Raw genomic sequence first — 16,039 nt, forward strand, 5'->3', positions numbered from 1 at the left:
ATAGCACTGTAATAGTTGCCATGCGGGGTTGAATAATCCAGTTAGTGCAAGTGCACTATTATACATACACACAACTGTACTGCTAATGTTTGTCATATTGTTGTGTTGGCTAACCTGTTATTACTTTGTTTATTTAACAGTTTTCATTTGGTTATTTTTGTATTTTGTTTTGTTTACAAAGAACTCAGTATTGTGAATTGTGATTAGTAAAGTACTTGTGTTTTTGTTATATTTCTATAGAAAAATAATGCCTAGAACAAATAAACTGTGTAAGAAAAGGAATTTTAGAGGAAACCAGTACAAATCTACTATATCATCTATAGGCCTAAGTGAGTCTAATAGTGAATTGCCTAATGTTTTGGTTAGCCCTAGTCCTTGTAGCTCAAGTAGGCCTACTCCACCATCTGCATCAAGTAGGAAAATTGCAGAGATTGATGATAATACTGGAGATTCTGGGTATAACAATGTTAGTGTTAGTATTAGCGTATTATCTAATATGTTAGTAAGTGCTACAGTTTGTAAATATTGTAAACTGGAAGGAACTTTGACGGTGAAAGAGGATGAAGGGGCAAGACAAGCCTAGCTTGTAAACTTAGTGTTGTTTGCAGTGAATGTAATTTTAGCCATGAATGTCTTCAAATAAAACTGTAGGTTTCTTTGACATAAATATAAAGTCTGTGTATGGCTTGAGATCGATTGGCAAGGGCTCTGTTTCTGGTAGGACACTTTTCGGTATGCTTGATTTGCCTGATCCACCACAAAGATTTGAACGGTATAACCCATTGTTTATCAATTCTCTGGATAAAGTTGCAGAAATACAAGTATTACATGGGTGATGGTGACTCCAAGGGGTTTCAGTCAGTGGTTAACTCTAAACTATATGGAGACTTTACCATTGAAAAACTTGAATGTGTGGGACATGTTCAAAAGAGGATGGGGGGGTCGATTTAGAAAATTACGGCGAGATTTAAAAGGCCAAACTTTGAGTGACGGGTTGAAAATCGGTGGCAAGAAAGGAAAACTAACAGATGCTGCCATAGATTCCCTTCAAAATTACTATGGCCTTGCTATTAGGCGTAATCCAAATGATTTGAAAAAGATGAGAAAGGATGTTTGGGCTATATTTTTCCAGAAAGCATCCACAGATGAAATGCCGCAACATAGTCTTTGCGATGAGTCTTGGTGTAAGTACAAGCAATGTGCTAAAGAAAACAAAGTCTATCATCACAAAAACTCTCTAGACAAAGTTGTGATAGAAGCTATCAAGCCAACATTCAGACACTTGTCACATCCAGATCTACTAAAAAAATGTCTTCATGGTCGCACACAGAATGTAAATGAGAGTTTCAACGGAGTTTTGTGGTCCCGTATCCAAAAAATAAATTTTGTTGGTGTACATACCTTAAAATTTGGAACACTAGATGCTGTGGTAACATTCAATGAGGGACATAAAGGTAGACTGCAGGTTTTGGAGGGCATTGGTATCAAAGTAGGTAAAAACTGTGCAAAAACTCGCACAAAAACGCGCTGTTGATATCAACCGAAAATCTGTAATAGCAGCTAAAGAAGAGACAAAACAAGCCAGGAAGAGGACTAGAATGATAAGAAAGAAGCTGCTGGATGAGGAAAATGAAAAGGAGCCAGATTATGAAACCGGAATATTCTGAAAGTAATTTTTATAGTAGGCTAATGTTTTTGCGATTTCCCGAAAGTTGACATTTTTCATATAAATGTTCCTTTTTCTCAGGAACTATTTGCCCAATCTTTATGGAATTTTTTATGTATGATGTATGTAGATATACACACAACCCCTAACAAATTTGAAACTGTAAGTTAGTAAATGGGTACAAAAAATTATTTTATAGTAAAAAAATATATTAAAAAATTTAGAAATTTAGAAATGTCATAACAAATTTATTTTTTAACACAAAAGCTTAAAAGTGGTAAGGGTTGTTTATAGTAATGTATTGTATAAGTGTTAAAAGTTTCTTTGAGATATGTAAAGCAGTTCCTTCAGAAAAGGAACATAAAGTTATACAATTTAACATGGGAGGCTTATGGGCGTACATCTCCCCTTAAAACTTAGTAGCAATTTCTTTGTATCTATACTTAAAAATGTTTTATGAATGCCAGTAGCCTAAATAAATTCATAAGGATTGATTGAAAAACAGGACTTGCTCCTTTGAGATTTGAACCCGGATCTCTCAGAGGACGAATAAGTTTACACTAAACCACAAAACTCTTACTTTTTGTAACTTAGTACTTTTGTATTGAACTATTTGATCCTCTCGTGTATTAAAATAAGGAAACAGCTATATAATCGGAACATGAAATACCTCTTAATTGATTTTATAAAATAAATATAGTATATATTATATGGATATATTCCATAGCGTAAAATGACATTTCATTTGTACAGTTGAATAATATAGAAACTCATTTTAAAAACCTTGACATTTAGCAACAATCATAATATACTTTTATTGATTATTAATTTATACATATGAACAAAACGATTGGTAGGATCTAAGAGATAAAACATCTTAGATAAGTTTTTTTTAAAAGGAATAATTTATCATGTAAAACATAAATAATTGGTAGATATATAAACAAGGATCAGATAAAGAGCAATCAGCTGTATATCGGGCGCAACCAAGGATGAGTATACATAGTATAACAGTTATTTGAAACTGTTACATAATCAGATGTAAATGAAACATATATACACACTATCAAAAGTATAGCCTTGTTCATGTTTAAATCACAAACTCCTATCAATCATATGCATCGGAAGGTCGTCTCTTAACATACAGTACAAATATCCGATCTAATGGACATTGGTCTCAGAAAGGTTTAATCTTTTTTTGTGAAGGTTGTGTTTTAATTGCAGAGTGATAGTTCATTTTTATTCGTAATCAATTAAAGTGAAAATTTCAGTATTGCATGGTCCACTGAAACAAACGTGCAATAGCATGGTATTGCATGGTATAGGGAATACTGAATGGAAATTGAAATCCGTGTATGTTAAATATGTGACTATGAGCGAGTATCTACTGACGAATCAAGGCAAAGTTTTTCTTTTGTACTGGTATGTGTATGTTATTGACTACATATTTTTTCAAAAGGAAAGAAAATATAATCTTCTTACCAATAGTAAAGGGTGATTAAGTTGTCAATACCTTTAAATGCTTGAGTAAAGTTTAATGATTGATCTACTGGTGAAACTTGCTGAGAACATCTGTAACATTATCATTCTGTTGATTTTTTTCAGTGGACTGGTTATGAGCACAGCGCTGATCCTGAGTAATGAAATGATATCTTACTGTAGAACTACTAACATCTAAATACTAAAACTACTGCGGTTCCCTATGTATCATAACTGTATATGATTGTTTATATGAGTAGATTTACTAATCCTTGAAACGGTTTCAATATTTAGAAAGCATTTAATCCTTCAAAATGTAATTCCATAAACTAAAAGAATATAAGGCAAGTAAAAAATATTAATACTCATAAATTACTGTCACTAATATCAGACGTTGAACGTAATAATTTTACAGCACCAGCGGCACTCCCCTCTAATAGTGGGGTTTCTTCTACTAACAATTCCTTTCCTGCCAGCCTCCAACCTCGTTGTCATCGTTGGCTTCGTCGTTGCTGAACGGATCCTCTACATACCAAGGTAACTCATGTTATACGTGTTATATTAAAAATCTTTTTTATAAATGAAGATACTAAAGTAAATTAAATATGTAATGAAGTTCAAGGAATAGCAAGAAGAGTACCCGATCACTTAAAGTCTAAAACATGCTTTTTACTACATCTCCACCAATAATCTTATCAAATGTACTCCAAATTATCAACTGTATTTAAAAAGAATAAGTAGGATTATTCCATGTAATATTTCCTCATATGAAATGGTTCTTGTATTTAAGGAAGATATTTATGAAATAATGTTGTTACTTCCGAAATAAGTCTAATAAAATCAATCTGATGTCAATGCGGTTCATACAAAAATTATCAAAGCACTTAGTAAAGTCACTGACAAAACTAGTCAATCTGTCTTATCAAACAGGAGTGTTTCTCTTTCTCATAAAAGTTGCAGTAGTGCATCCAATTGATAAGAATGAAAATCCTTATTCAGTAAAACACTATAAGCCTGTCTCTCTTTTGCCTGTACTGAGAAAAATATTCGAAAACATGTTCTTATCAAGAATGCTAATTTTATTGAACAAACACAACCAGCTTTCCGAAAACCAATTTGATTACAGAAAGAGAACATCGAAAATTGGTGCAGTAGTGAATATATTCGATATGGTTTTAGAAAGAATTGAAGGTCATAATCACACACTTAGTGTGTTTCTTGACCTATCCTAAGCATTTGAATGTAATGTCCACAAAACATTGCTGAACAAATTATAATTCCACGGCACTGAGACTTGCAGCTTTTATGGATTATTTCATTTTTTAAGCCATAGAACACAGGTCGTTTACATTTCCAAATGTACTGTACTGCTGTATAGCGTTCCCCAGGAATCAATACTCAGTCCAATTCTATTCCTAATATATGTCAATGACATTAAACCATTACTACTGTATGGATATCTTGTACAGTAGTCAGATGACATGACTCTCTGTTTTAGATGAAGCCCAAAACAAAGTTTGGAATTACCCTTAGCAATTGTGTCTAACATTTCAGCCTCAATCTTCAAATCAAAATAAAATGTCCTGAACTTTTCAATGCGCTATACCTTTGAAAGTGGTCCTGCCGTTATGGCGGAAGAGACATTATCGGATGAAGTCTATTCTTCAAAGTTCCTTAGCATGGAATAATTTATCATGTGTGTGCCAAATTATCCTCAGGAGTTTATGTGTGCAAAACAAAAATATTACATGAGTTGAGTCAGGGACTAATTACAGCGTATTACGGCTTAGTTTATCCCACCTTTCATATGGAATCGTATTGTGGGGAGCCTGTGCAAACAATCATTTTATGAGAATATTCAAATGACTAAAATATCATTTTACATTATCGCTAAATTTAATTTCAGGTGGTCGTGCAGGAGAGTGTTCAAAAATTTACAACTTTTGACTATGCCATGTCTCTAAATCTTAGAAACAATCTTATTTTATTTGCCTAAATGTACTTTTACAAGACAAGAGGCAGATAAAACTACCATGCAGGGATGCACAGAACGGTGTTTTATGAACGAATTTGCCTTTACAGGCAGGTGTTCATATTCTAAACAGATTGCCAAAGTCAAATTTAATAAAAATACCTCAAGTTCAAGGTGTTAAAAATTCATCTCAAACTCTGCCTGGCGTCTAACGCTTTTTACATGTTGACTAGTTTCTGGCATTTAGGTGGGAGACCACGCGATGAGAAAACCGACTCCAGCGCTGGAAATGGCTGTAATTGAAAGGGGATGAATGGGATGTGAATTTTTAATGTTATAAGTTAGAATTTTCATTGGTGTGGTTTGATTTTTAAAAGTGTGGGTTTAATCAAAGAATTTTACTCTGCAATGTATAATGTTAACTGCAAATGAACGTTTTGTTTTGACTATAAGAATCTTGTTGATTTTACCTTAATATAAGAATCTTGTTAATTTTACCTGCGTCTGTTGCTAGTGGTGAGCGCAGTTTGTTTGAAAAAAAAAAAAAAATAAATAACCTAATTAGAACTTACATTCAGTCCATGAAAGGCTTTAAGTACTATCCACCACAACAATAGAATAAACGTGCCCAACACCATAGATTTAAGTGAATTGTGTCATATGTTTTTAATTAAAACTGAAAAAAGTAAATAATAAACTAATCCTATGTACATTTTTAAAAATACAGTTTTCCTATTGAATTAGTAAAGAATAGTTCTTTGTTTCGATTCATGAAGTTACTATTCAAAGTAAAAATACACTAACATTACATTTCCTACTAAGGTTCACCAGTAAGCAAAATCTTGTTGCGTTTCAAAACGTGTTAAACAATGGCTCCAGTTTTCATATAAAGGGGGAACGATGGAGTTGGTGTTGGAGGACGGCAGGGTATTTTGAATAAGACGCCGGAGTAATTTGCGCCGGACCTGATTTTACAGCATTTGGTTACAAATGTAATAAATGAAATGTACCATAAAATACGTATTAGCAACAAAAAAATTTAGTTTTCTATTGTTATAGTTGACAGATATCCACCCAAATAGCTTAAAGAATTCATAGTAAGATTTTAGCCATACCTTAGCTACACTCTGCTGTGCTGGAAACTTCGGAAGTCGGTGATACGACGTTTGCAAAATGATGTTATAACAATGGTTTTGAGCTTTTCAATATAAAATAATGAACTGAAACAAGAGGTTTTACCATAAGTTGCAATCTAGCATCTGAGGAACATCGTTGCATGGAGCTAAATAATAATTATAAGGACAAGTCTATAGTGTGTTGTAAGCTAGAGGAACAGTATGACGCTGACATACTAAACAAAACGAACTTAATAATAAACTAATTAAGTGTAGAGAAGACAAGGCTAGACTACAAAAATACTCGAAAAAATTGCCACACTAACAGCTGAGCGTCAGTGTTTTGTAACAAATATTGAAGTACTAGACAGACGTAAGAGCTCTGCGTGTGGAGCTGAATCAACCGGAGTAACCGGCGACACAGGGACGGGCCTCAGCAGACGATAGTCTGCTAGCGGAGATGGCCTGGGCTGGGGTCAGCAGCTCTCCTTCATCCTAATTCTCCAACGACGGCCCAGCTGAGTATCACACAAACCTACTGCCCTCTCTAGTTCTCTGGTACCTCATGCTTTCACTCTCAAGGCGCTCAGGACTGTAGTTTTTAAAATGTTCTGTTGATAGGTGACTCAAATTTGAGGTATGCTAGCAGGAAGTGTGTTTTAGGGGTGCACACCTTGAGTGCTGTCGTTGAATCGGAAAATCATTGATATTAAAAATAGGTTATTAAGTTAGTGGGTGCTTATCTGTAATATATATTTATGTTGGTACCAACAACCTAAGGTAAGGGTATCGGGAAGGATCAGGTTATAACGGTGGGCACGGTAAGCGGGAGGCACTCCGCAGCGTGACGGATCTGCTGTTCACTGTCAAACAATTTCAATAATACACTTTGATAGTGTACTAATTTAACGTGACATTTGCTATAAAGGTCTGCACAACTTAAACCTGCAGGTGGAGCTCTGCAATAACTTCGATGTTGAATTTCTTGGAGTTAACTTGTGTTAGCAGGAGGAACTTCACCCGAGATGCAGTACACTTCACCAGGAGAGGTGTTGCTTGCTTGGGATCGCTGTCTGTGAACACTACTACTGCGGGTTTGCTTTATCTGGATGCAGCACTAGTCTATGACCGGGGTGAATACATGTGTGATCGTAGTTTAATCTGGGGGCCTGGGAATACCAGTAGCGGTGACCGTAATATTTCTGGGAGTTTCGATGTTCCTCGGGAAACTGGCTGACATCCGCCATCTCAAAGTCGCACACCTCAACATGAGATTGGTCAATACAGGGTTTGACGAAATGTGTTCACTTGTACGTGACTTTGACTTTGGGTTTTCCGAGATGTAGCTTCACCCTGGCACTCCATTAGTCAATTATCAGATCCCGGGGTACACACTCGGATGTTAGTGCTTCCTGAAATAGCAAGGGTTTGTCCAATTTACAAAAGTGAAGGAAGTTTATCACATCCATATAATTTTCGTCCAATCAGTTTACTACCGGTAATTGGAAAGACATTTGAGAAATGTTTATATGAGATGCTATATAGTTTTTTTTGGGAAAATACAATATTTTATTATAAAAGCCATTTGGTTTTAGAATTAGCAAAAATACAGAAGAAGCAACAGATTTAGTTGTTACCTGTATTGATAAAAACACAATAGTTACATTTATTTATTTCAAAATAAGCATTTGATGCTGTAGATTTTAAGGTTGTACTGTAAAAAGTAGAAAAACTAGGAATCAAAGTTAAAATGTTGGGCTTATTCAGTAGCTATCTTGATAACAGATTTAGAAATAAATAACCTGTGGTGTTCCTAAAAGAATTTTTCTTGGCCCTCTTATGTTTTTAATGTAAATTAACAGCGTCAAATATCTAAATGTACATGTAGAATCAGTACTTTTCGCATATGAAACAGCCTTAATAGTCAAAAGGCAAAGAATTATATCGAAAAACAAACGAGGATCTTGCCCAAATTCAGAATTGGTTATAAGAAAATAAATTAACATTAAATACACAACAAACAGAATATATTGATTTTCAAAACATGCCGTATGAAAGAGCTAGACTGAAGTATATCGGAACTAAAGAAACTAAATTGCGTGTAGAAACATAAATAGGCTTAACAGACGTTTTACGCTTCAGGGTTGAGCATGAAAAGTTCAAAGTATGTCAGATTGTAGTTCTAACTTTATCTTTTATTCAGAGTCCAAGAAATATGATGCAGAATTACCAAGATGGTAATTAGTGAGAAAGTTTGTCAAGCCAGACATCTTCATAACATGTACTTGCAATCCTACATGGTCTGAAATAACTGATAGTATTCGTTCTTGGGGAACACCAATAATAATAGGCCAGACATTTATGTAAGAGTTTTTAAAGCTAAAGTGGAAGAATTAATACGAATAATTTGTATATTAATATGTAATAAAAAGTGCAGATCTTTGGAAAATTAAAAGCGTTTTAGTACACTGTGGACTTCCAAAAAAGTGGACTGCCCAACATTCTCCTGCTTTTAATATCGGTCGATAATTTTAAGTTTAGGAACCCAGAGGGCATTGACCTAATTGTATCTGCTGAATTTCCCAACCCCTCAAATAAAGAATTCTATTAATTAGTGAAAACTCGTATGGTACATAGACTCTGAGGTCATCTTAATCCTTCTTGTGTTTGCATGCAAGAAGGACAATATAAGAAAGATTTTCAAAAACCTTCTTTGAGGAAATAAAAGAAACTATAATGGCTATCCACTTTATAGGCGAAGATATAATAGCACGACCATAACTAAACGCATTAATGGAGAATTTTTTGATGTTACTAATCAGTTTATTGTCCCACATAATCGATTCCTCTTGTTATATTCCGCACTGATATCTATGTGGAGATCTGTTTGAGTGTTCACTTTATCAAGTATATCCACAATCATGTCTATAAAGGTCATGATTGCTGTAATATAGATGTAGCTGCTGAAAATGATATGCTCAACATGACAAAATAAATGTATTCTTAAACGCTCCATATATTGGACCGTGAAGCTGCTTGGGTGATGTTTGCATATGGCATACATGATCAATCGCATACTGTAGTTAGGTTACCAGTTAATTTGCCTAATTCTTAAAATGTTTGTTTTAAAAATGATGCTCCTGAGGAAGCATTAATCCAAGCACAGTTACGTAATAAGCAGTTAAATGCATGGTTCAAGTTGAACAGCAATCGTACTACAAGAAGTCCATTTATCCAGAAACGCCAGTCCATTACGTATGGAGAACAAATAAATGGAATAAAGGTAAATTTTATACAAAAACAATAGGCCTAATGTACATTGGCTTACCTTCTGATTCAGAGCAGTACCATCTACGTCTATTATTGCTTCGTGTAGTAGGGGCTACAAGTTTAAAAGCTTTGAAGATATGAGGACCTTTAAAAATGTGACTTACCCTACTTTTAAAGCAGTTGCCACTACCCGAGTATTGATATTGGATGATGTAAAACGGCAGCGTGCTTTAGGAGAGGCTTCTTCCTTTCAAATGTCATATCAGCGTAGATGGTTATTTCCCTATATATGTATATTTCAGAGTCCATGAAATACCTCCAATTTGTGGAATCTCATCAGGGAGGCATTGTCTCAAGATACCCTTATCTCTTACATGGCCAAGGTAACATATCAGTTAGCTTTGCAAAAACTTTTAAGAAACGCTAAAGTTACATGATTTGTCTCTGCCATGCTTTGATTTACCTACTATTGACAATTTACCACAAACTATGCAGGAAACTACAGGGGAGATTCGAGTTAAAGAATTAATGCAAATGATGGCTTCAGCAAATGAAGAACAACGATTTGTTATAGACAAAGTTCTCAACTTAATCCACAACACAGAAAATTCTACAAGTGTTTGCAGGGTATATTTTATGGAATGGCCAGGTGGTACTGGAAAAATATATGTATATACATGTTTAATCAAAAATGGCATCAATGTAGGCATGCAAGTTATATCTATAGCATACACTGGAATTGCTGCCATGTTACTTCCACATGGTATAGTTCACAGTTGCTTAAAATTACCACTAAATGTACATAACAGTTCTGTATCCAGTTTAAACGTTAACAGTAAGAAGCCGCCATAGTTCGTTCTGCAAAGTTAACCATCTGGTTGAGGCACCTATGGCCAACAAACATTCCTTAATGTATATCAATCGACTGTTAAAAGATATATTGGATAGCGATGTTCCATGCAGTGGGAAAATCATCATCTTAGGAGATTTCTTGCAAATATTGCCAGTTGTACCTCACGCATCTAGAGCTGGTACAGTACAGAACTCAATTAAATTTTCAATTCTATGGTCTCTTTTTAAAGTTTTAAAAGTCACAAAAAGTATTAGTAATAACACCGATGAATAAGGTAAACCCTATGAATGGTAACTTCCTGCTCGAAATTGGTAATTGGTCAATACCCTATGATGACGGTTTAGTGGAGTTGCCTTTGTCCTTGATTTCAGACTCAGATATTTATTGTCAATGAAATGTATGGTCCAAATCATAATTTTCTCTTGAAGTTTCCTACATTTCAAGCCATGCAATTCTGGCACCTAAGAATGAGCACTGCGATGAGATCAATAAACGATTTTAGATCTCCATCCAGGTTCATCCGGAACTTGCATGGATGTAAATACTTTAATAACTGAAGATGAGAGTTAACTGCTACAATTTTCTACTGAATTCTTAAACAGCCTTGAAATGACTGGCTTACCATTCCATGAGTTGTCAAGGTAGGTGCAGTTGTTAATCAATGATAGGATTACTAAACTATACTAATTGTCAATAAAGTGTTAGAAAACTCTTTGTATTTGGAAATTATTACTGGTAAAGAGGTTGGACAACGGGTGTTATTACCTCGCATTGACTTATCACCAACCGACACATATGCTCCACTTTATTTAAAGCGAAGACAATTCCCTATCAAAGCGGCATTCTGCGACAACAAGGCGCAGGGACAAACAATTGTAGGAATATACTTACTTGGACCAGTCACTGTCAGTTGTGTGTGGCCCTATCGCGTGGGAAATCGTTAGAAAATGTTAATGTAGAAATTAAAACTCAAGGTCGCCTCACATCCAATGTGGTTTGGAAGGAATTATTGTGAAATGATATAGTCTTTTTTGAACAAGTATTTCAACTAAGAACAATGTTTTTTATGATATGTGATTTTTCATGTGAAATTAAAAATATGAGAACAGATTTCTTACTCAGAACAGAAGTATGTAACTCCTCATATTCTATTTTCTCCTCTGATGAGGTAAACAATTAAAACACGCCCGCCGCCACTAATTACAATATCGAGCTACGCTGCGGACTATCACGGGTCCAGTAGTTAATAAAATAAAATCTGATTTAAAAAAGGTATTCTATATAGTGTTACCTTCATCTCATTTGGTCTATATTTCACACAGTATACGAGTACCTTTAATTTAGGGAAAATCTTAATGTTCTTCTTTGTATTCAAATAGTTTTCTATGAACAATTCTTACAACGTTTTTCCAATTCTCTGTATAAGTATTTAATTTCTCTTCAAATTCAAAATACTTTGGTTTCAAAAGTGTAGTAATAGCTTTCTAAATCATTATATCTATTATCAATATTTTAAAATGCTTTATCTGCTTAATCTTTAAATTTATAAACAATTCCTCTGATTTATTTGTTTTTTCAAGATGCAAATGATTGTGTGCAACAAATTTATGACCAGTGTTCTCAAAAGTTTGGTTGCATCTAAACTAAATTTATCAAAAGACTGCTTAAATTGTGAAAATGTTTTATTAATTCTAACAAAGTCATGAACTGATCTTTTATTTCTAGCTTCTAACATGTCATAGACTTCTACTGTAAAATATTTAACATGTTGCTAATAATTCTCACTTTTTTATAGTACATGAAACATTTTAATATGATAATATAATTGCTCTTCCACAATAATATCAAACGTATAAATTTATTTTAATAACACCTGCTATTTTTTGCTCCTTTTAAATCTAAGGCTTTTTTTAATTTTGACTATTTATATCAACAATATAGATGCTTTCTGCTAATTTTAGTGGTTTTAAAATTTATTCTTTAACAACAACACCGTGTTTATCAATATTAGGTTTTACATCAACAGTTCTTTTTTATTGCCTAAATTAACATAATTTTTCTCTATTTTAATTGCGTCAGTTATCTTATCAGCTTTTTAGATATGATACATTAAATTGTATACAAACCATATGTTTACAAAATTATTGGATTTTTAAATTTTTTAAAGAGTGTAAGAAGTCATAAATGATATCATGAATTTAAACACTTAAAATAAACGTTAATTTACACATAAATACTGTTGTGAAATATACACTTAAATTAATAGAGTCATGTTCCTGTGAAAGTGCCAATAAAAGCTAGTTTAAACACCGAATACTATCACTCGGACAGTCAAAATTCTCATCTGGATTACTCGTTTTACCTTACAAATGAAAAAGTGAAGTATATTGAGGTTCAGATTGTAATATATGATTTAAGATCATCTATAAAAATTAATATATCTGTGTGATTATACAGGAGTAAGGGTTTTTCAACATAGTAACATAGATAACATCTGTAATAGTTGGAGCTAACGGCAACCAATTTTACTGAGGTAATGGCTGGCGTAATCACCATTCACTAACAGTGTTACAGTTGGTATACTATCAAATATTGCATTTTATTCCCACGATGTAACGATAAATTTCCAAGCCTCCATGCAGGACATAACGGATGCGAGATTGGTGCACCCCATGCTGGTAGTTCTTATTTATGTCATGAATCGGTTACAGCCCACAAATCATAATCCCCAAATAAACCAACTATATATAGGATATGCATATTTTTTGATTTGTGTTGAATATCCATGTGGAACGAGTATTAGGATTGAAAACATCGTCATGGTATAAACAATTGTTTTGCATTTTACCAGTGTAAATTCACTATTTTATTTGCCGCCGCATAGTAGTTAGCTGATTCATGGCCAAAACACCAATGTTTGACTTGTTGTAATAATATGTGTTTGGAGGTTCACAACGATTGCCTGACTCAACAGTATAAAAATAGATGATTTAAAAACTAAAAACACAGCTATATTATTTAAATTTTACATTCAGGCTGGGTACCCACTATAAAATAAAACTGTATTTAACATAGCGGTTGATTATAAGGGGGAAAAACTAATACCTTGATTAATAAAGCAGGACCTCAGTAATAATAAGATAACCCTTTAAGATGAAATGGTTAAAAGTAGTAGGAAAATTTTGTTTTAAATGATACACTGATAGATATCGTATGTATGTAATAATTCGACAAATATGTATATTATATATAGTATTAAAATATATATTTTTGTAAACTTGTAAACAACTCCCCCATATCATTACTAAGTTTACTTATGAACCGGAGATAATACATTTATCCCGATTTTCCGTTAGGGGGAGTGCATAATAATAAATAAGCAATAAGCTAATCAGTCTTTAAAATTGGGCGATGTCATTACATTCTAGGATGACGGTTGCTGCATATTGTCTTAAGGCTGATGATAATGGTGGGTAAAATGGAGCTCATTAAAATCATTTGAGACAATTCCCATTCTATTTTTAGTAAACATTTATAATGTAAGCTGTAATAGCTCATAATTTGTTTATATACGCTGTATTTGTAAGCGTTTATTTCGAAAAAGGTAAACTTTGCAGAACCTTGAACGTTGATAGAAAGGTTTTTGGAGTTATTTGAAAACAAAGTATGTGTATGTTTGGACGCCCCTAATAATATTGTCGCTCTTGACATATACTTGGATTAAATTGAAGTGCTCGTAAAGGAAAAACACGGTCTACCTGTTTCTGGAAAGAGCCCACTCCAGTCCTATATAGCATCAAACGTGATTAGAAATATTGTTTATGAAAATAATGAAATATATAATTATATATATATATATATATATATATATATATATATATATATTATAAATACGACATAAGCATAATAAAATACCGATATAATGAAATACCACACCAACAAACAAATATTGAAACTGATATGGACCTATAACAACATAAATTTTGCTGAGAATTTGTTTGTAGAGATTACATTAGATTTATATTCACCCCTTAGAGGAAATGTGTTATAGAGACTTTCCTATTTTTGTGCCAATTAATAAAGAATAGAGCGTAACAACCAATAAAACTTATATAAGTATATAAGTTATACATTTCGAGGGAAAACTATCAGAAATAAGTATCTTTGGAGTTTAATTTAATTTTGACACAAGTGTGATTTTTAGTCTCTCGTGGAATTATGTTACCTGATAAATAGTGAGAAAGCGATGTGAATTATTAAATATAAATCTGTATCTTTCAATAAAAAAAACTACAATTTCGTGTGTTACGATATGAAAAAGTGTAACAATATTGTCAGAAATAAAGTAAGGTATAATACTGTACAGTACAATAATCATATATCCAACACTGTATTGATTTATAACTTTTCAGAATTGTCTCATTAATCTTTCACTGAAAAATATTTACTTCCTTGTTGCAGTATGGGATACATTATATTAATGGTGTACGGCGCGCAACTACTTTACACTTCGGGATTCTTAAGGCAAAGGTCCTGGCTTCTGTGGGCTGTTCTGCATCTGTCCCTGTGGTTCATGGGAAGAACTGTTCTAAGGAACCAGGACTGGCTGACCAGAGAAGCTCTAGTTAGGTATATGTTCTTTTATTCAATGCGTTTTGTGTACACAATAGTTATATTTATTCTATTGCTTTGTTTTAATCGTTACCGTTAGTAAAAGTAATTAATTTTATATATGCTAGATTTTGCAATTTTGTGTGTTTTCTATCAACTTCTTCTTCCTTTAATGATTTACGCCTTACAGGTCAGGTGTAAGTACCCTTCCCCACAACGCTAAAATGCACTACAATCTGGCGAACTTTCTAAGAGATACTGGGCAGCTTGACATAGCCAAAGATCACTACCACGAAGCGCTAAGGTGATTGTATGTTGTTAAAACAATGCGGTTCTTAATATTTTCACGATTTATGCAAATTTCATTGAGATATTTATGCAAGTATATGTTTGTGTTTGATTTGTTGTATATATGTGTGTATGTGTGTACCTCTAGGTTATGGCCAACGTACGCGAGCGCTCACAACAACTTGGGCACGCTGATGTCTGAGCCAGAGGTGGCCGAAGGACATTTTCTAGCTGCCATCAGGTTCTCTCCAGGACACGTTAATGCTCATTATAACCTAGGGCAAGTCTACAGGTGAGTGTCTGAACGGTAATATAAGGAACATAGGCTATTGTAAGTAATCGTACTTCTTTGTTACATCTTTTGAGAGGAATCTGCAGTGTGTCTGTCAAGTGGACATATTATTGTGTGATATTGTGTGTGATATTGTGGAGGCATTAAGACATAAAATTGCTTTATTTTGTATTTGATTCTAACCTATCATTGGTTTTCAACCAACTCAAAATAAGTTAAACAGTTAATTTATATATTGTCATAGACGTTTTTATCACATTTACATTATATTCACGTGGCTGTTCAACTCTAGTACCTTTTACTGTTGTTGAACTTACATTTTAATTGGTATGGTATTGTGATTTTCGTTCATAATCCCACCAATCTACCGTCATTGCTTTATCACTTAAAATATAGTTTTTTTCTGTCTTTTTTGACTAGTTTAAAGTGAAAGTACAGTAATTAATGTAAACATTTCATTATACAGTTTATATAGCTAATGATTAGTGGTTAA

The 16,039-nt window shown here is 33.5% G+C and overlaps 1 protein-coding gene across 1 annotated transcript in view; it reads left to right on the forward strand.

Moving 5' to 3' along the window:
• LOC124369241 (protein O-mannosyl-transferase TMTC1-like) overlaps nt 1-16,039 on the forward strand; it is a 172,710-nt gene that overhangs the window by 133,588 nt on the left and 23,083 nt on the right. Inside the window, exons 8-11 of the mRNA XM_046827129.1 lie at nt 3,561-3,682; nt 14,817-14,984; nt 15,157-15,270; nt 15,403-15,546. Coding sequence (XP_046683085.1) covers nt 3,561-3,682; nt 14,817-14,984; nt 15,157-15,270; nt 15,403-15,546 — 548 coding nt within the window. The remainder of the gene's footprint in view (nt 1-3,560; nt 3,683-14,816; nt 14,985-15,156; nt 15,271-15,402; nt 15,547-16,039) is intronic.

The sequence above is a fragment of the Homalodisca vitripennis genome, chromosome X, assembly GCF_021130785.1.
Source record: "Homalodisca vitripennis isolate AUS2020 chromosome X, UT_GWSS_2.1, whole genome shotgun sequence".
Classification (NCBI taxonomy): domain Eukaryota; kingdom Metazoa; phylum Arthropoda; class Insecta; order Hemiptera; family Cicadellidae; genus Homalodisca; species Homalodisca vitripennis.